Source organism: Sceloporus undulatus, chromosome 2 (assembly GCF_019175285.1).
Source record: "Sceloporus undulatus isolate JIND9_A2432 ecotype Alabama chromosome 2, SceUnd_v1.1, whole genome shotgun sequence".
NCBI lineage: Eukaryota > Metazoa > Chordata > Lepidosauria > Squamata > Phrynosomatidae > Sceloporus > Sceloporus undulatus.
This window is the reverse complement of record NC_056523.1, coordinates 293067570-293088564: the sequence shown is the minus strand read 5'-3', so window position 1 is coordinate 293088564 and position 20995 is coordinate 293067570. Positions and strand designations below refer to the sequence as shown.

The following is a 20995-nucleotide window of genomic DNA, read 5'->3' as shown; positions in this document are numbered from 1 at the left end:
TTATCTAGTGGAGATTTCATACAGTTTGTGGAGAAGAAAGGATAAATAGGAAAACAGGTTTGGGTAGGAAAGATTAGATAGAAAATCAGGGTGAATTCTGTGTGACCAGTAGCACACTTGTTTGTTTAGGTGGAATCTTTTTTCCTGTAGGTTGAAGCCATTGCTCCATGTCCTACTCTCTGGAGCAGGAGAATAACAGGGATATTATTCCCTCCCAGCCTTTGCTACTTGTGTAGTGGAAAATTCAAAAGTTCAGGGATCCCTTCCTGACAGCACAGTTTTGCCCCCTTCTCTGTTAAATGACAATTGTCATATAACAATTGACAATTGTGTTGCCCATCCAACAGCAGCACCCAGCATTCCTTGCTACTGGCTATGCTGCCTAGGGCTGATGGAAGTTGCAGTCTGTCAGTCTTTGGAAGGCTACACAATTCCCATCCTGTAATAACAACCATCAAAGATTTTAGCGTGACCATTAGATCAACAAGATCATGCCTGCCAATAATAACTCACAGAGGAGAAGAATTAGAACCAAGTAAAAAATAATAATTTTTAAAAATTGAAATCAAAATGCCCCTGTTGCAACCATTCCACTACAATGACTATTCTTTGAATTGAAAGAGTTCAAAGACATAGCCATGTTAGTATGCAAAAGGATCTTGTAGCACCTTTGAACTGCGGTCAGATGCCTTTGTCTATAATTGTAAAATACTTCAGTGCTTTTACAAAATATTATCTTTGTAGTTCTCCCATACCACCTCTGCTAGTTTTTGAGCAACATAAAATTGTTCTGTGCATATTTAGCTAAAAGTAAGCCACAGTAGCCAGAGCGATATGCTCTGTATGCCCACTCACAAGTATATCATATTCACCAGGATCATTTTCCTCACTCAAAAGCAAGCCTCACTGCAAGGTATGATTAAATATTCACTGCAATGGAGAAAGTCCACTCTTGGAAGTGACTAATTCCATAGCTTTGAACCGTCTTAAGTTCAGGATTCAGGTACAGAGTTTTTGGTGTATTTTTTTTAAGCTGCATGATTTCAGAGAAAACCGGTGCTTTCATGAACCTAATAGGCACAGATTTTGGAAAAGCACAGAAATCTTTTTTTTTTCTGTTGATAGTAATGCATTACACATGCCACCCGAAGGCTGGTGGTATAGAGGAACAGGGAGAGCAGTGTGGACTGGAATAAGTTCCTCTTCCTTACCTGTCCCCCTTTTATTTTAGAGCCACTTTCACTGGCTGACTGATCAGGGCAGTAAAATAAGCATCCCACCCACCCACCCCCACCACCCTCAAACCCAATCTTCTGTAGCAGATTTGTGGTAATTGAGATGGGTGTCTTTTGAAACTAGTTCCAAGATTCTCCATGCCTTGGCTCAGTCATTAATCAGAATGGAGATTGAAGCCAAGAAATCAGAAGACTAGGAGCGAGAAGAGCAGCAATGAAGGAATTAAGATCATGAAATGCAAAGATATGTCACTAATATATCAGGATTGTCCAAGCCATTGTATTTTCCATTTCTCTGTATGGGTGTGAAAGCGGGACAGTAAAGAAAGCTGCTAGCTTGCGAGTTCAAGACCAGCAAAAGGGCCCAAGCTCAACTCAGGCTTGCATCCTTCCGAGGTCGCTAAAATGAGTACTCAGACTGTTGGGGGCAAATTAGCTTACTTGCTAATTAGCTTACTTGCTGTTCACCGCTATGATCTTTGGAATAGCGGTATATAAATAAAACAAATTATTATTATTATTAGGAAGAAAATCAACTCATTTGAAATGCACTGGAGAAGAGTGCTCTGAATACTGTGTGTGGCGAAAACCACCCAAACTGCTTATTTTTCCCTTTTTAGAATTCACTTTCAGATGGTACTGAATAATGTGCTTACTTATTTCAAACCCAGACAAGCTTGTAGGTAATTAACCATAAAACTTTATTTGAAAAACAGTTTAACAGTGTTTCACTTGTTCAGTTGGTACATTCACTTGTTATCGTTTCACTTTGTTGAACTTAGGTCCGAAATGCACTGCAGAAATAATTCAATGTGAGACTGCTTTAACTGCCGTGCTAGGGAATCTTGGGAATTGTAGTTTGTTGTGGTGCCAGAGTGCTCTGACAGAGAAAGCTAAATGTCTCATGAAACTACAGTTCCCAGGATTTCCTAAAACTGAGCCAGGGCTGTCAAAGTAGCCTCAAGATGGATTGTTTCTGCAGTGTGTTTTGGACCTTAGTTACACTTTGTTACTCCTCTGTCTCTCTCTCGAATTTCAGTTACTCTCACTTAGGACCCTCGCACCGTCCTTCTGACCTTATTTCTGTATTCATTTATCATTCTGTATTTATTTCTTATTTCTAAGGCTAACCTATATCCCTCAGGATATCAGACCAGCAACTGCCTCACTTGGAGTGCGATAATAATAATAATAAAATAATAATAATAATAATAATAATAATAATAATAATAATAATATTTATAGCCTGCCCAATCACAAGGAATCTGGATGGGTTACAACAATAAAAATAAAGAGAATAAAATAAATAAATAAATAAAATACAGTAAAATAAAACAGAGCGACGTGAGTTACACTAAAATTCATAGTTAGGCCTGTCTTTTTCACTCCCTCCTAGGTCTGATGATGACAGTTGGGGCGGAGGGAGGGCTCTTCTTCTTGAGGAAAGAATATAATTTCATTAACTTTAATTTAATTCTTTTCATTAATTTAAGAGAAGAATTGGTGGACAGAGTGACGTAAGTCACAGTAAACAGGGAGAGGAACTAGGTAGGGAAGGCCTGCCAGAAGAGATCCATCTTAAGAGCCTTCTTAAAGGCTGTAAGAGCAGAAATGTTGCGGATCCCCTTCGGCAGGTCATTCCATAGCTTTGGAGCTGCGATGGAAAAGGCCCTCTGGGTGACTGAAGTTAGCCTAGATTTTATTGGCTGAAGTAGATTCTTCCCCTTCTAGGGCCTTAGAATGTGGGACAGACAGTACGGAAGAAGGCGATCCCTTAAGTATTCTGGGCCCAAGCCATGTAGGGCTTTGAAGGTAATCACCAACACCTTGTACTTTGCCCGGAAATTAATTGGCGATACTGTATTAGAACCAAGTCCTTCACTTCTGAACTTGTTCCCTAGGACCCTATCAGACTCTGTCATAAGAGCTAAGCCATTCCCATCCAAACGTCAGCTCTCACAGTCCCTAACCTCTGGACTTTCACACAACCAGATCCTAACTGTCTGGAAACAAACCCCAACTGTCACTAATGGAATTCTTCTCCTCTTACCAGCCAACATTCTACTGACTCCTGATTGGCTGTTGCTAGCCAGGCGTAATTCTGCCCATGGATAGATTCAGCCAAGGAATCCATATGGCTCTAGTGTAGGGTGCATCTGCACTGTAGTTATTAATGCAGTTTGATACCACTTTGGGTGTTGTAAGGGATCCTGGGATTTGTAGTTTTACAAGGTCATTGGCCTCCTTTGCCAGAGTGCAGCTGCCTGGCAAAACTACAAATCCTAAAATTTTGTAAGATAGAGGCGTGGCAGTTAAAGGGATGTCAAACTGCATCATTTCTATAGCAAAAAAATGTGCTGGGCAGTTGATGACAGGAGCAGGGTGACCAGACATCCTCCCTTTCCAGGACATGTCCTACATGTCAACCTTCTGTCCTCCATTTTGAGCACGGCTAAAAAGTGTGAATTTATTATCAGTGTTTTGAGCTTTTTTATTCCGTCATGTCCTTCATTTTTCCTTGAATGGCCTACATTTTGGGGTGCCCTTGTCCTTCTTTGCTGTGAGGTCACCCTGTTTCCAGGACATGTCCTACATTTCAGCCTTCTGTCCAGGAGGAATTCCCAAATGTCCTCCATGGCTAAGAAGCGTGAGTTTACTTTTATATCAGTTTTTTTTAAAAGCTTTTATTTGGTAATGTCCCCACATTTTTCTTGAATGTCCTACATTTTGAGGTGCTTTGTCCTCATCTGTGGTTATGACACCTGGTCACCTGGCACTGTGAAATGGAGGACATGACCAAATAAAAGCTCTAAACCCTCATCATATATCAATGTAAATTCATGCTTCTTAGCCATGGAGGACATTTGGGAATTTCTCCTCCACAGAAGGCTGAAATGTAGGGCACGTCCGGGAAAAGGAGGACACCTGGTCACCCTGGCAAGGCATTGTGAAATGTAGGACATTCAAGAAAAACGGAGGACATGATCAAAATATAAACTCTCCCAAGGATATCAATGCATACTTCTTAGCCATCTTCAAAAAGTAGGACGAAGGCACACCCCCCCCCAAAATGTAGGACATTTATGAAAATGGAGGACGTGACCCAACCGAAAGGCTCGAAACACTGATCTAAACTGACACTTCTTTTCCTTTCTGGAAATGGAGGACATTTTGACATTCCTCCTGGATAGAAATATAGGACATGTACTGGAAAAGGAGGACCTCTGGCCACATTTGAAGAAGTAGATTTTAAGTCTAGGAAAGCTTATGCTGCCAACTTCTTTCTTTCAGTGAGTCTCAAAGGGGCTACAAGGTCTCTCTAGAGACTGATTCGAAAGACTAAAACATGGCTATAGTTTTGAACTCTGGTCGCCTTGCTCTCACTACTTCAAGAAGAAGCCTAGGCCCTAATTATTATTATTATTATTAACCTTTATTTATAAAGTGCTGTAAATTTACACAGCCCTGTACATACAATCTTTTAGTTAGATGGTTCCCTGCCCTCAGGCTTACAATCTAAGAAGACACGACACAAAAGGAGAAGGGAGTGGTGGTGGGGAATGGGATCAGGTCCAGCAGTTCTTCGCCACCTCAGAGGCCTGGACCAAGGCAGATTGACTGGAGGAAGGGCTTGGCTTCTTAACGGATGCTTAAAAGGAGGCTTCCTGGGTCAGAGAGGGGCTCACCTCTGGGAATGCTTCTCTAAACAATATAGTCTTTAATTCAGTACTGTATTGAAACTGGGTAGAGAAGTGATGAGGTGTGCATGTGGGGGAAGAAGGTTCCAGGAGTAAGGGGCAGCAAGTGAGAAGGGACGAATTCGGGAGGGGGCAGTGGTAGTCCTACACTGGGACAGGAGACCCTGACTACCAGAGCGGAGGGTGCGAGTAGGAATGTAAGGAGAAAGAAAGGTCAGATAAGTAAGGGGGGCAAATCCATGGAGGGCTTTGAAAGTCAATAATAAAAGCTTGTACCAGATGCGGATGCGGAACGGGAGCCAATGAAGAGAGGAGAAAAGAGGAGAAACATGGTCAAAGCGGCGAGCGGATGTGACAATACGGGCAGCTGAATACTGAACAGATATTAAAGGATGGAGGTGTGAAAGAGGAAGTCCTGTTAGAAGGAGGTTACAATAATCTAGTCGCGAAACCACTAGGGCATGGACTAGAGTCTTGGCAGTAGAGATTGAGAGGAATGGACGGATCTTGGCAATGTTGTAGAGAAAGAATCTACAGGCCTTGGTGGTGGCCTGGATCTGGGGAATAAATGACAGAGAAGAGTCAAAAATGAAGCCAAGACTGCGGGCTTGATGAACCGGTTGAATAGAAGTGTCGTCGACAGAAACAGAAAAGGAATAATGAAGGGTGGGTTTAGGTGGAAAGCCGAGAAGCTCAGTCTTAGACATGTTGAGCTTCAAGCGCCGAAGCCGCATCCACTGAGAGATGGCAGTCAGACAAGAAGAAACTTGCTGTTCAAGCCCCGTCGAAAGGTCAGGGGTGGAGAGATACAGCTGAGTGTCATCGGTGTACAGATGATAGGAGAAACCAAAAGAACTGATGAGTTTAATGGCAGCAGCACACAGTGTAGGCCAGGGGTAGGCAACCGTTTTGAGCCAGGGGCCGGGTTGCTGTCCCTCAGACAACTGGGGGGCCGAAGCCAAAAAATAAATAATTAAATATTTTTTTGAAAATTTAAATAAATAAATAAACAGGGACAAATGTAGGACAACATTTTCAAATAGTAGACACTTTTTTTAAAAAAGTGGAGGACACGCAAAAAAAAATTTGCTGATTTAAAAAAAAATGTTGATATAAATGCATGTTTCTGAGGCATCTATAGACAATTGCCCCCCTTGCCCCTGTGCGCAAGAGGCCAAAGGCCCCGGCGGCAATCGGCGGCAGGACCAGGCTGGGGCCGGTCCCAAGGCCTCGCCGGGCTGCATCCGGCCCGTGGGCCGCAGGTTGCCTATCCCTGGTGTAGGCCAAGCTCTTGCTGTTGCTAAGCAACAAGACACGCCCCTTTGTGGGGGCATGGTTTTCCCTGGCCCCACTAGCCCTCAGGAAGCCAAAGGCCTAATCGTGGCACACAGCTCAGGTCAAGCTCTTTATGGGGGCGTGGTTTTCCCTGACCCTTCTATGCTTTGAGTGGTCCCCAAACTGCTCTTTAAGGGCTTTTGGACTTCAGCTCCCAGAATCCTTTATTATTGGCCAGCACGGCTGAGGCTGAGGCTTCTCTTAAAGGGCACAGTTTGCTTGGGCCTAATGGCACCACACAGCTCAGGCCAAGGTCTTGCTGTTGCTAGGCGGCCGGCAACCCCCCTTTGGGGGCGTGGTTTACACTAGCCCCGCCCACGAACCCTAGGGCTTAATGGCGACACACAGCGCTCTCGTTATGCTATGCAGCAAGTCACGCCCCTTTCGAGTGAGGGAGTGGCTTACACTAGCCCCGCCCACGAACCCCGTTGGCCTTACCTGGGCGGGGGCGTCACCATGGGCAGCAAAATGGCGGCCGCCAGTAGGGTCGTTCAAGTAAGTCCTTCAGGCCGGGCTTCCTCGGCGGAGGCTGGGCGGCGGGGCTTCGTGTGCCGCAGAAGGGAGCGGCTCCGGACCCGGCTTCAGCGTTTAGGACCAGGGAGCCGAGCGAGGGAGGCTCAGGGAGCCACTGTCCTTGGAAGGGGAGAAGGGGCAAAAAGGGGGACAGTGGCTTGGCATTTGGGAAGCTGGACCCGAGGCGCCTTGGCCTGGCCAAGAGGGGCCCTTCCTCGTTTTTGCCTTCTTTTCCATGTGGTTCATAAGTGGCCGAACGTCATCGCCTCCCTCCCGGTAGTTTTGCCTCTCAGAACTACAAATCCCAGGATCCTGCGTTTTCTCCCATGCCCTGGCTCAATGCTGTGGGATTCTGGGATTTGTAGTTTTGTTCATCATTGTTACACTCGTCCCTCCACATTCGCTGGGGCCAAGGGCACAGGAAACCACAAGTAACAAAAACAGCTCTCTAGGAATCTCTAGGTCACTGGTTCCCAAACTGTGCCCTTTAAGGGATTTGGGACTTCAGCTCCCAGAATCCCGGACTGTTGGCCAACATGGCTGAGGCTTCTGGGAGCTGAAGTCCAAGGGCACAGTTTGGGGTCCTCCAGGTCCTCCAGTGGAACTCTGTGGGCAACATCTGCCAGACATTGACCATAGAACTGAGCTGCAGGAGCTACAAAGGCCAAGTGGAGTGTCCTCTCTAGGAATCTAGGTCTTTCAGGGCAACTTTTAGCTGAAGGTGACCATAGAGTTGCACTGGAGGAGGGCCTAGATATTCCTAGAGAGGACACATTAGTCAAATCCGTGAATAATCAGAGCCGCAAAAGTCAAAGCCCCGAATGTGGAGGGACAAATGTATTACAGTCGGCTCTTCTTATACACGGATTCAAGCATCCACGGTTTGAAAATGTTCAAAAAAGTATAAATATCAAATATCAAACCTTGATTTTCCATTTGTATAAGGGACACCATTTTGCTATGTCACTATATTTAATGGGACTTGAACATACATGGATTTTGTTATCCACGGGGGATCTTGGAACCAAACCCCAGCGTATAACAAGGGTCCACTGTACACTCATCCCTCCATATTTGCAGCTTTGACTTTTGTGTCTGGCAGATGTCAACACAGAGTTGCACTGGAGGACCTAGAGGTTCCTGGAGAGGTATCATCTCGGGTAAAAACATGATCCTTTTGCTATTTGCGGGTTTTCCCACATTCACGGGGTCTTGTGTCCCTAACTCTAGCGAATATGGAGGGACAAGTGTATTTTTTTTTCTTATATCCTACCTTTTCCCCATGTAGGGGCTCAAGGTGGCGAACGGTACAATACAATTTAAAAACGATACAACATTAAAATGTATAAATATTAAAAAAATTAAAAAACACAATTAAACCATTTTAAAAAGTTAAAATCGTTATGAGTTAAAATTAGAATATGTTAAAATATGTGAAATGTTTAGCTGTCTCTGGCAGAGAGTTCTGGAGTCACAACAAACTACAAATCCCAAGATTCTGGAGGATGGAGCCATGGCGGTTCAAGTAGTGTCAAACTGCGTCATTTCTGCAGTGTAGATGCACCCTAAAACTCAGCAAGAAATGAGTAGGGCAGTTGACAGGGGCAGGGTGACCAGGTACGTCCTCCTTTTCCAAGACAGGTCCTACATTTCAACATGTCCATCTGTTTTGAGCACTACTAAAGGCCATAACACACTACAGAAATAATCCGTTTTCAGACCGCTACAAACTGCTCTGGCTCAGTGCTAGGGAATCCTGGGAACTGTAGTTTGTTGTGGCACCACAGCTCTTTCTGACCGAGAAGACTAAATGTCTCCCAAAACTACATTTCCCAGGATTCCCTAGCATTGAGCCAGGGCAGTTAAAGTGGTTTCAAACTGGATTATTTCTGTAATGTGTTTTTGGCCCTAAGAAGCATGAATTTATATGAGATTTTTAACTTTTACTTTGTAATGTCTTCCACTTTTCTGGAATGTCCTAATTTTTGCAGTGCCCTGTCCTCCTTTGCTGTTAGGACACCTGATCATCATGTTCAAGGGTAAACATCAAGATGAATTAATCTGGATTTTTTTAAACCCACAGTGTTGTTGTTGTTTTTGTAGGTCTCCAGGTCATTCTGGACCCTAAGGCCAGGTGACCATAGGGCCTCCTTTTTCCAGGGCATGTCCTACACTTTACCTTTCTGTCCAGGAGGAATTTCAAAATGCCCTCCATTTTGAGCATGACTAAGAAGCATGAATTTATAGGTATATGAGCGTTTTTAGCTTTTATTTGGTCATATTAAAGAAGTCCTTGTGGCACAGTGGTTAAATGCCAGTCCTGCAACCACAGCGTTATGAGTTCAGTCCCAGGGCTCCAAAGTTCACTCAGCCTTCTAGCCTTTTCGTAGGGTTTACACATTGTAAACCACTTAGATAGTGCTGAGTTTGGAATTAAGTAGTACAGAAATGTAAATGCTATTGCATGTCTTACATTTTTCTTATATGGCCTACATTTTACGGTGCCTTGTCCTCTTTTGCTGTTAGGAAATCTGGTCACTCTGGCAAAAAATGCTTAAACCTCAAAATTTGGAGGGTTGGAGCAAAGTAACTAGAGCAGAATTCCATGTTGTTGAGATTATTTTTTTAAAAAATAAATTACTACTGCATCCTCTTGCTGTGAAACTCACTCCCAAATAAATCGACCAGAAGATTGAAGCCCTCTGATCGATTGCAAAACATGGAGCCCGTATTGTGTTATTTATCTCAGGTTTTTCTACTGGAAAGGCAGCCTCTTTCCTTTAGATCAAACTGTCCAAAAGATGGACCATTAATCACTAGTGATAACCTCACTTGAAAGTCTTCAGTCCCTTCAGGCAAAAGGAAGCAAAGGATACATTGTTTAAAAAAACAACTTTATTGGTCTTCTTAACCTACACAAGAAACCAGCACTTTCACTCACTAAGAGTGTTTTGTCAGTTTTCTCCAATTCTAAAGTTTGTTGTGTGCCTTCAAGTTGTTTCTGACTTATGGTGGCCCTTTCACAAGGTTTTCTGGGAGTGAGAGTGTGTAACTCACCAAGGTTACCCAGTGGGTTTCCATGACCATGTGGGAAATAAAACCCTGGTCTCCAAAGTCCTAGTCCTATGCTAAAGCCACTATACCGTGCTAACTCAATTCTAGATTTGTTGTTGTTGTTGTTGTTGTTATTGTGTGCCTTCAACTCATTTCCGACTTATGGCGATCCTGAGGCAAGTCTGTCATGGGGGTTTCTTGGCAAGATTTGTCCAGAGGAGGTTTGCCATTGCCTTCCTTGAGGCTGAAAGCATGTGACTTGCCCAAGGTCACCCAGTGGGTTTACATTGCTGAGCGGGGAATCGAACCCTTGTTGCCAGAGTGATAGTCCAATACTCAAATCACTTTGTCACACTGGATCTCCAGTTTTAGATTATGTCTCTGTTATTATAGTACATTATACTTGAGCACAGAACATAGAAAGTGACACAACAAGGATCTCAACTGTCACCTGACAGCAGCTATTTCATCAGGCCGCAGCACAAGGAGAGATGGCGAACAGGGCCCCATCTGTCCTCTCTGGTCAGAGAGAAGTTTCTTCTGGCTCCTTTGCTGCCTGAACTGTTGCTTTTCATGTTGATCCCTCTAACAATTTTGTAAATTTAAGAACTTCTGTCTCAGTTTTCCTTTTTTTTCTCATCCCTACTCATCCATTTTGTGTTATGACTTTTAGACTGTAAGCTGAAAGTCAGGGACTGTCTTAGGGTTTGGTTTTTTAATATTCTGTAAGCAACTCTTGGGAACCTTTTGGCTGAAGACCAGATTAAAAGCTATACATACATACATACATACATACATAGAGCAGCTGTGGACTATCACTTCTGAACCAGGGCAGTCAGACCTGCAGCACTTCTTGAGGGCTGATATTCACTTGTATGACTCCATAGATGTATGATTACCAGCATCCCCCCCCCCATTTTTTCATCCTTTCCTAACTACAGCAGAACCCATTTTGATAAAAACTTCTGGAAAATCCAATACATGTAATTAACTCAGTATGAACATTGGATTCTGTATTAAGCACTAGTTAACAATTCATGCAGATAAACCTGCTTCCTTTGGTAGTGCAGGAACTAATCTAGGAAGTGTGGATGAATTTGTTCTTGGATATCGTTAGAGTGTAAATTAACAAATGGATATTTGTCTGGAGTTAACGTGGTCATTTTAGTGTCAACTGTTCTGGCACTTGAAATGTAAATCTTCAAAAATCTTTGCATTCTGTTTTCAAGATGTTTGTAGAAATTCAGGCATATACATTTGTATGTTCACTTATGTTCCATTTCCATTTATTTGCCTGTTTTTCTCAGGTGGTCAAGCCACATACACCATTAATTAAGTTTCCAGACAGAAAAAGTGCTCCCAGGCCTAAATGTAAGTATCTCTTTTGTAAACAAACATTCATTTTTTTATTTTGTAAACAAACATTCATTTTACACAGGCTTTTTCACAATAAGGATTAAGAAAGGTTCCTCACAACACAATCTTAGGCATGTCTATTAAGAAGTAAGGCCTGTTGAATTCAATGGGATATACTGCCAGAGAAGTGTGTGTAAGATTTCAGCCTTAGCCTGTTTTATTGGGGAGAGGCTTAGATCTGAAATCAATTTGAGCTAACATTTACTGTTGCTTTAGACAAGGCTTTCAAAATGTATTGGATTACATTTCCTTGAATCCGTGATCATTTCCCATGCAGTCTGGACTGGTATTGTTTGGAGTTGATAACCACCATCATCTGGATGCCTAAGCTCAGGAGCCACTTCTTTAAACATAAGTCCAAAATTCCCCTTTTTGCTTTGGAAAAGTGAACAAATACTTGGATAACACAGGAGTAAAACTCCTAGCATGTGTGACAGTTGGAGAGGGACAGAAATGGAAGATATATTATTCTGTCATAAGTAACACTAGAACTAAGGATACCAGTTCAAGTGTTTCATTTAAATGCAGTTAGTCATTAGTCTTCCATCAGTTGATAAATGGTACTCAGGCAATCTGCTGAAGACAGTCTGCATATTCCTGCAAACAGGCACCATCCTACAGCCCATCACTGCCTAGACAAACATTCATTTTAGATAGGCTTCTATGGAACAAAAGGATCGTTCATTCTGAATTAGGCTGCTGCCAGACTACAAAATTAATGTAGTTTGACACTGCTTTAACTGTCATGGCTCCATCCTGTGGAATTCTGGGATTTGTAGTTTCTTGTGGCACCAGAGCTCTGACAGAGAAGGCTTGAATCTCACAAAACTACAAATCTCATAATTCTATAGTGTTGTGTTATCAAGTATGGTTTTATATAAATTTTGGGTGCCATGCAGTCTGAAGCCATGACCCCCGACTGACCTCATTGCTAGCTACCATTATCCCAAAAGCGAGCAGACCACGTAGCCAGCAAACCCTTGCTAGGCATGGTCAAGGAAAAAAGGTAGATTTAAACCTTTCAGCAGCAGTTCTGGGAGTTGCTATACCGGATTCGCAAGCTACTGAGACAAGGAGGACAATAGCTATGGCTCCCTCCTTAATGAGCCAGTGATTAGATTAACGGCTCAACCATCAAGATATTTGCTCCCCCTGAATGAGTGGCAGACTTATGCTTTGTGTATCCATTGTGTAAGTTTCAGCTTAGACAAAGATAAGTCATCAAGCCTTTTGTCTGCCAGGCTGCCATAGCCTGAGGTTATGTTTAGCAGTACAGTGGTACCTCGGGATACGAAATACCCAGGTTACGAAATTTTCGGGATACGAAAAAATCCCATAGGAAATCATTGTTCCGGGTTACGAATGTTTTTTCGGGATACGAAGAAAATTTTTGGTGCTTTTTTCGGCTTTTTCGCACGAAACGCGGCTTTTCCCCATTAGCGCCTATGGCAATTCGGCTTACGAAGGCTTTTCGGGTTACGAAAGCGGCCGCGGAACGAATTAATTTCGTAACCCGAGGCACCACTGTATATAAAGACCCCACTTTTCGCCCTTCAGTGGGCTTGTAGAGTAAAAGTTCCGAGCCTGAGTTCCTTGCTTGTAGAGCATTTTGCTCCAAGCTTGCGTTACTGGAGCCTTGTGCTCAGCTGAAATCACTTGAACAAAGCCAAGCTCACTGGCTTTTCAGGCCTCTAGTTAGCTTTGCCTGCCGGAACTCAACTCCTAGCCACTGCGGCCGCCGCTTTCTTTCCCCGTTCTCGCGGCCGTGTCTCACCATCCACCATCCCTCAATCCGCCTTGGAGAAGACTTCGAAGGTAAATATTCCCAACGGTGCCTCTATGCTTTTTCTTTACTCCCGAACTCGCCCCTCCCTTGCTTTAGCATTGAATGTGTGTGTGCGTGTGTGATCCCTTTTGTTGTGTGGCTTTAATAAATGTTCATATTTTAATTGCACCTCATTTGGCATCCGAGTCTCTGTTTCTTGGGGTTGGACTAGATGAACTCTGGTATACACATAGGGACACGATCCCGCTGTGTGCGTTGTTAGGACACACCTCTCGTATAATTCCCCTAATTCGATCCTTCCTAACAATTGAGCCATGGTAGTTAAAGCAGTCTCAAACTGCATTAATTTAAACTGCTCCCTTCAGCCACCATCTGGAAGGGGAGAGAGAGGCAGGCGAGCTCCAACTGCCTTCCTCAAGGAAGACCAGCCCTCCCTTCAGCCACCATCTGGAAGGGGAGAGAGGCAGGCAAGCTCCAACAGGCCTGCCTGGAAGAAGCAGAGCCCTCCCTCCAGTCCACCTGCCTTGGTCCAGGCCTCAGAGGGAGAGAAGAATGCTGGACCTGATCCCCTCCCCCCTCGCCATTCCCTTCTCCTTTTGTGTCGTGTCTTTTAGATTGTAAGCCTGCGGGCAGGGAACTGTCTGGTTAAAAAAATAACAATAAATGTAAGCCGCCCTGAGAGCCATTAGGGCTGAAGGGTGGGATATAAATACCTAAATAAATAAATTTTGCAGTGTAGATGCAGCCTTAGGGTCTCCATAATAATGCATAAGGCAAATATTTTACCTATGTTAACTGGTTTTGAACTTTCTTGTCTTGCTATTGCAGTGCAGGAGCCTCTACAATCAAGAGTGCCACCACTTCATGCATCGTCCACAGAGATTTCTGCAGAAGGTCGACCACCATCCCATCAACATATTTCATTTAGTGGTAGAACACAAGGCACACCTGACACATTAGAATTAGTAAGAACGTTACCTCAAAAATACCGGAGGAAACTATTGTCAGCTGAAGAGATGGAATACATCCAAGTAAGTTCTATGACATTTTCCACTTGGTTGTTTCCTCTATTTATTTTATTAAAATGTATATATGTTACCTTTCACCCATAAATATCAGTCAGACTGGCCATTAAACAAAAGTGTAAGCAGTCACAAAATAAAGGCCTTGCACAAGAGACGATATTATCAGTATAGCATTCAGTTGCTGATAAAAGGGCTACAGTTCAAACAGTTCCAATAGCCTATTAGCCAGAGAAATATAGCTGAAAAAAGAATTGGAATGATACATTAATAGCAAAAGCCTTAGTAGTGGAGCAGCCACTGCCTGGTATGTTTAAAAAATGAAGGGATCATACACAGGTAGAACTCTCAAGGGAAGGAATCCTTCACCTAGGGCAAACGTTTGCCACATGGAGCACCAAATTAAAAACCATTTACGATCTTGGTTGCCAGATCATTTCATGTGGCAGCTAATGGTTCTTCATGGAGCCCTGTAAAATTTAAAACCAAAACTACAAATTACAGCACACCCGCACATACGTGGGCTTGCCATATGAGGACTCAAGGTCATGCGGATGGCAAGCCCCCATAGAATGAATGGAATGCGTGCCAGTGTGGCACGCGGGAGAACACCCCATTCATACAAACAGGTCCTGTGTTTTTTGCCTTATGTGGAGGGTGGGGTCTGGAACAGATCCCCCGCATATGGCAAGGGCGGACTGTATATTCAGAAACAGAATGAAAGTCAACATAGATCTTTGAAAACAGATATAATGTATTCATACCAGAGGAGCTGTTCAGCCACCCACCTCCTGTATTTTGAAGCAATTGAAGTTTCCAAAGAATTTCAGAGATGCTTCCACTTACAGTATAGTACAGTATTCAATACTTAGTGCTACTCAGGCACAGGTAACTGGCAAGATCTTTCATTGTTTAAGAGAGGGAGCTGCTGAGTATCCCTGGGCTTGGGTGCTGTCTGAGTATCCAGCAATTCATAGGTCATTTTACATATCAAGAGTACTTCTTGTCTGGATTCATTTTTGCTGTATTCACCCACCCCATATACCACATTGCTATTTTTGGCATCTGTTCAGGACATTAAGTGTGATACCTTGATTGAGTGAAAAAGACAACAGAATTGGGTGTTGTGCACATTTGAATTATTATTATTATTATTATTATTATTATTATTATTATTATTATTACTATTATTGTATTTATTATATTTATTAATATCCAACTTTTCCTCCAACCTGGCACACACGGCATCTAACAAAATTTCAAACAGACACAGCTTTTAAACACACACACACCAGATTATAGGATAGCCTTCCTATGTGTGTGTTACTAACATGCAATCAATTGGAGTGGGATGGAATCATAGAGTTGGTAGAGTCGCTATGACCCATCAGGTTCAACCCTCCTGCTGAATGAAAGCCGTCCAGCTAGAGCATCCCCACAGTAGGACTATGTTGTTTAATTCCTGTTGAATATTGTACAGTAGGCCCTTCTTATACACGGATTTTTTATACACAGATTCAGGCATACGTGATTGGAAAATGTTCAATATATATATAAATTTCAAATATCAAACCTTGATTTTCCTTTTTTTTATAAGGGACACTGTTTTGCTCTTTCATTATATTTAATGGGACTTGAGCATACACGGATTTTGTTATACACGGGGGATCTTGGAACCAAACCCCAGCGTATAACAAGGGTCCACTGTAACAGAAATTCATGTTGCAGAACAAATATTCAGCAGCACTGCCTTCTAGAGCCTATCTACAGGTACAAATACAACCAGTGGAGCATAGGGTCTGCAGCTTCAATCTATGATAGGTAATCCTATAAGACACTATGCTGTCATTGGCATCAAAAGCCACTGAAAGGTATGGGAAAGTAAAGACGAGCAACCCCCCCCCCCCAAATATGTTTCCCAGCTAAGCTTGTCAAGTAGGACAAGCAAGGCAGCTTCAAAATAAGGAAAATGTTTATATAGATTGAGATGGATCTTGATCGGGGTGGGCAAAGTGTACCCTTTTTCTGGAAAAACTAATGATCTGTTCAAGAAGCTCCAGAAGTGGCACTTCATCTTTTAAATAGCCCCCCTCCCTCATTTAATATTTTTTTTAAAAAAGGCCATGTGTAATTTTTTTCCCATTTCTTGTCAGTCTGTGAAGCCCCTAGAAGGTCCTGGGGGAAATTCTTCCCCAGGCCCTTCCAGGTTGCTCATTCTTAGTCCACATAATCCATATAAAGAATAGATGAAGTTGAGTTGTTGCCTCTCACTCCAACACTTCCTGCAAAATAGTCTACTTTGTTAGTTAATATCTCTAGTAGCTTTGCAAAGTTGCTTTGACAGACCAGGCCATGTTCCAGGATATACAGGGCATATGAAGCATGCACTTTCTGAAGTTAACAGTGGTCAGTGGGATGGGACCTCAACACACATTGGTAGGACAGAAGAAGCAAAAATATATTGATGTACTAAACAGGAACCATTTTATAACTGTTAGTTTTACTTTGACTTTATATGTTGTAGGTTCTTTGTGATTACTCTTTACTCTTGGATATATTTTTGTTGTTGTTTTCTACTTTCTCTAGTCATTTTCTTACTGGTATTTTTCCTTTTGATGTACGCTTCACAGAAAAACGACTAACATGCTGCTTAAAGCTACAATATTTTAACAGACAAAATCTGGTTTTGCTTATTAATGTTTGTTCATGGCAGAAGCTGAATCATGAAAACAATTCTGTGAAGGAATTTTTTGGTAAAGAACATCTGTGTGAAGTAAAAGTTAGTGCAATATTCGTTGTGATCTATGTATGTGGTAGAGCATGTTCCTGTTTGCTAATCGAAGTGCGTACATATTTGTGATAAGTTCAGAATTGCTTCATAAGAAGTAAGGTAGAGGTAGGAGTTACAGTACAACTACACCCTTTTTTTTTTTTTAAATACATATACACACACACACAGAGGCAGCTCAATTAGAAATTTTGCTTTGGATAGTTTCCAAAATTGAAACATTGTAACAGAATAATAGATAGTTGTTTTTGTTTATAAATGAAGGGGGCATGTTTTTTTATATCCCTGACTTGATCTTCCAACTATTTGATACTTGTAAAGATTTCTTGCAATTCCATTATCATGAGACACTATGAAAGACAGTGTTTCAAAAAGTATCAGTACAGAGAGAAATTTTTAAAAATCAACCGCAGGATTGTGATGCCCACAAGTGGTTGAACATTTTCAGTGCTGTGGTGTTACCCTAAATGTCTGGGGTTAGTCAAGCCTCCACTAGCAGTTGCAATCTATCTGAATTAATTTGGGGAAATACTCAACTTGGCTATGCAAGAAAGGATAACATGATATATAGGATCCAGCAGCAGCTGTACCAGTACTCACTATGGAGTCCCCAGGCATGAGGAACTATATATACATTTATTAAGAAAAATTAAAAAGTAGCATACATACTAAGGCAACACATTCAGCTCACAGCTTTTAGAACTAATAGAATTCAGGAAAGTGGATGGGGACAGCAGAAACTGATGGTTGGTTGAGGCAATAGATACCTGTCTTGCCAAAATAGCAAGTTCACAGAATATACAAATAAATTGTTATAGAGCTCATAAACTAATAACAGTCTCATTTGTTTTTTACAGAGAGGAGGTCCAGAATAACACAGAAGGATATTCAGTTATTTACTGCTGAACAACAAACTTACTGTAAAGGCGTTCCTCACTATCTGAGTATTGTAAACTCATTATTATTAAAGGCCTTTCATGAGACATTTCAGAAAGTGGCTGTGTCCTAAATCAGAAGACTATTTTAACTTGAATAAGCAACTGACTCCACTTTATATAACTACAGTACAACATTAAATTTTGTTTTCATTCTACTCGGTATCTTTGTCTTCTCTGTTTTGTAGCAGTTTTGATGCACTGAGGAAGAATGTAAAATCTCTAGTAGCCAAAAAAAAAAAAAAAAAAGACTTATGTAATCACCAGAAAATCTTGATGCTGGAGTAGTTTTTATTTGGCAATAAGAAAAGCAAGATTTGTTTCTTCTGTCCAATAGCATAGTACTTGTTCTTCAAGACTGCTAGGAAGAACCTTAAGAGTGAATCAGGACAGACATCACTGTTAATGAATTTGTTGGATTTATTAAAAAATAATGTTGGAACTCATTCCAAATTCAACTATCTTCTCTTCTGGAACATAGAATTCAGCCATAGACTGTTACCTTGTGAGCATTATACCAGTTCAGCTTGGAATACTTGTCAAGTGAAAGGCAGGAATTCTTGTCAAGTGAATGACATATTTTAATTACAAGACCTTTAAGACTTTTAGGTGTTTCTCGCACACAGTATTAAGTACATATTGTAAGTATTTTATTTCACAGGTTTATTATTTCTATCTTTTGGGGTCAGAAATGCACTCTGTTCTAGAGATTCCCATGAACTGTGACTCATGAGGATCTTTTGTAGTCTCAGGTACTCTAATGAAATGCACAGATATGGGGGCATGGGTCACAGATTGGTGACACCTGTTGTTGTTAACTGCCCCTCAAATTGATGGCAGCCCGGGAATTCCCGGTCCTCCACTTCTCTGCTTAGTTCATGTAAATTCATACCCATGTCCTCCTTAATAGACTCCATCCATCTGGCATGCAGCCTTTATCTCTTTCTACTTCACACCTAGTTTGGCAGCAGTATATGCAAAAGGGATCTAGGAGTGAGTGGACCTGCTGAACACGGGTCAGCAATGTGATGCAGCAGCTAAGAAAGCCAATGTCATTCTAGGCTACATTAGTAATGTATAGATTGAGGGAAGTAATAGTGCCTCTCTGTTCTGATTTGATCAGACCTCACCTGAAATACTGTTTCCAATTCTGGGCACCACAATTCAAGAAGAGTGTTGACAAGCTGGAGCATGTCAAAGGAGGCGGATCAAAATGGCAAAAGATCTGGAAACCATGTCTGAGGGAGGTGGAGGAGCTTAAGGAACCAGATATAATTAGCTTGGAGAAGAGAAGATTAAGGGGTGACATGACAGCTGTGTTTAAATGTTTGAAGGGATGTCATATTGAGGAGGGAGCAAGCTTGTTTTCTGCTGCTCCAGATACTAGGACACAGAGCAGTGGATTCAAACTACAGGAAAAGAGATTCCAGCTAAACAGGAAGAATTTCCTAAAGTTAAGAGCTGTTTGATAGTGGAACTTGCTGCCTTGGAGTGTAATGGTTCTCCTTTGGAGGATTTTAAACAGGCTGGATGGGCATCTGTGGGGAATGTTTTGGCTGTGTATTCCTGCATGGCAGGGGGTTGGACAGGCACCCTGTGGGGTGTCACCCAATCCCATCTGCACACACACACACCCCAATGACGCCACTCTGTGGACCAAATCAAGAAAAAGTTAATTTTGCCAATACTTCCTTTAGATTTCAGGAATTATTCGAAGCACTCTGGAAGGTCTCATGAAAGCTGCAGAAAAAGGAATCCACACAAATTGTCTCCTTCCTAATCACAGACACCTCCTCCATCTCCAAGAGCCTTCCCTGAAGTGAATAGAATTTTTTTTTTTTGTCTACATGGACCTGCTTCTAAATTCTGAAAAGCTACAATTTCCAGGATTGGACAGCATCAGGCTATGGCAGTTAAATTGGTATGGTATGACACTAGATTATTTCTGCAGTGTGGATGCAGCCTATAAGAGCTGTAGCTAGTGTGCAGCCTCCGCAGGGCAGTATTTGCAGTCCTGACTACATATTGTTGTGCCTGCCTCTTTTTTGTGTGTGTGGTGGAGGGGAAGAAAGAATTGTCTCTCAAGCCCAAGGAGTGGGGCTTTTTTGCCCCTCCAGCCTAGAATACATTAATTTGATCATCTGTACAGCCCCTGGTGGGTTCCGCTAGCAGAAAAGTGCTCCCCAGACATGCCATAGTTGACCACTAATCGTGAGCTCAGGGTGACCAGAGGTCCTCCTTTTCCAGGACATGTCCTACATTTCAACCTGTCCAAGAGGAATTCCAAAATGTCCTCCACTTTGAGCAAGACTACGAAGCATGAATTTATATGAGTGTCTTTAGTGTTTATTTTGTGATGCCCGACATTTTTCTTGAATGCCGTACATTTTGCGGTGCCCTGGGCAAGTTGTTGTTCTCTTTCTTAGCTTAATGGTCTCAGCAAGTAAACTTGGAAACAAAGGTTGTCACTCAGCATGGAAAACGACAACAACCCTAAAATGTTTAGGACTATGTATCTGGAGACCAGGGTTCAAATCCCAGCTTGTCCATGGAAACCTATTAGGGTGATGTTAGGGAAGACACACACTCTCAGCCTCAGAGGATGGCCAGGGCAAATTTCCTCAGCCAAAACTTGCCAAGAAACTCCATGATAAGGGAAACGAGTTGAAGACACACAATGACTGCATCCACACTACAGAAACAATCCGGTTTGACACCACTTTAACTGCCTGTCTTTCACTGCTATGGAATTTTGTGAGACATTTAGCCTTCTCTGCCAGAGAGCTCTGGTGCCACAAACTGCAATTCCCAGGATCCCATAGCATTGAGCCATGGCAGTTAAAGTCATGTCAAACTGGATTATTTCTGCAGTGTGGATGCAGCCAACAACAAAATAAAAAGCAGTCCCACTGAAGCCCTAAATTGTCTCTGTGCTTGGATTTCTAAACAGCAGGGTATAAATACTACTGTTGTGGTTGTGTTGTATTTATGTTGTTATGTTATTGTTGTTGTTGTTATGTATTGACAAATGAGTCCTTGCAGTGATTCCTAAACTCTGGTCTTCCAGGGGGTTTTTAGGACTTCGTTTCCCAGAAGCCTCAGCCGCCTTGGCCAATGGCGTGGGATTCTGGGAGCTGAAGTCCAAAAGACTTGGAAGGCCACAGTTCAGGGCCTAACGTTTTCTGGTCTCTGTGTTGGAGGCGGTTGCTAAGG

At 42.4% G+C, this 20995-nt stretch overlaps 2 protein-coding genes across 2 annotated transcripts in view; one reads left to right on the top strand and one right to left on the bottom strand.

Annotated features, from left to right (window-relative positions):
* THBS4 (thrombospondin 4) overlaps nucleotides 1–20995 on the bottom strand; it is a 553455-nt gene that overhangs the window by 353896 nt on the left and 178564 nt on the right. The window lies entirely within an intron of this gene.
* MRPS36 (mitochondrial ribosomal protein S36) lies at nucleotides 6612–17940 on the top strand. The gene is made up of 4 exons (XM_042450139.1): nucleotides 6612–6763; nucleotides 11143–11206; nucleotides 13866–14068; nucleotides 17705–17940. Exons 1-4 carry the CDS (start codon nucleotides 6632–6634, stop codon nucleotides 17720–17722), a joined length of 417 nt encoding a protein of 138 aa, XP_042306073.1. The 5' UTR covers nucleotides 6612–6631; the 3' UTR covers nucleotides 17723–17940.

Bases quoted from the DNA above. Each gene is read 5' to 3' on its own strand.
- MRPS36 (XM_042450139.1), top strand. From the start codon at position 6,632: ATGCAGCAAGTCACGCCCCTTTCGAGTGAGGGAGTGGCTTACACTAGC. The intron at 6,764-11,142 runs GTAAGTCCTTCA...TGTTTTTCTCAG, and splicing joins CCGCCAGTAGGGTCGTTCAA to GTGGTCAAGCCACATACACC. The intron at 11,207-13,865 runs GTAAGTATCTCT...TTGCTATTGCAG, and splicing joins AAGTGCTCCCAGGCCTAAAT to TGCAGGAGCCTCTACAATCA.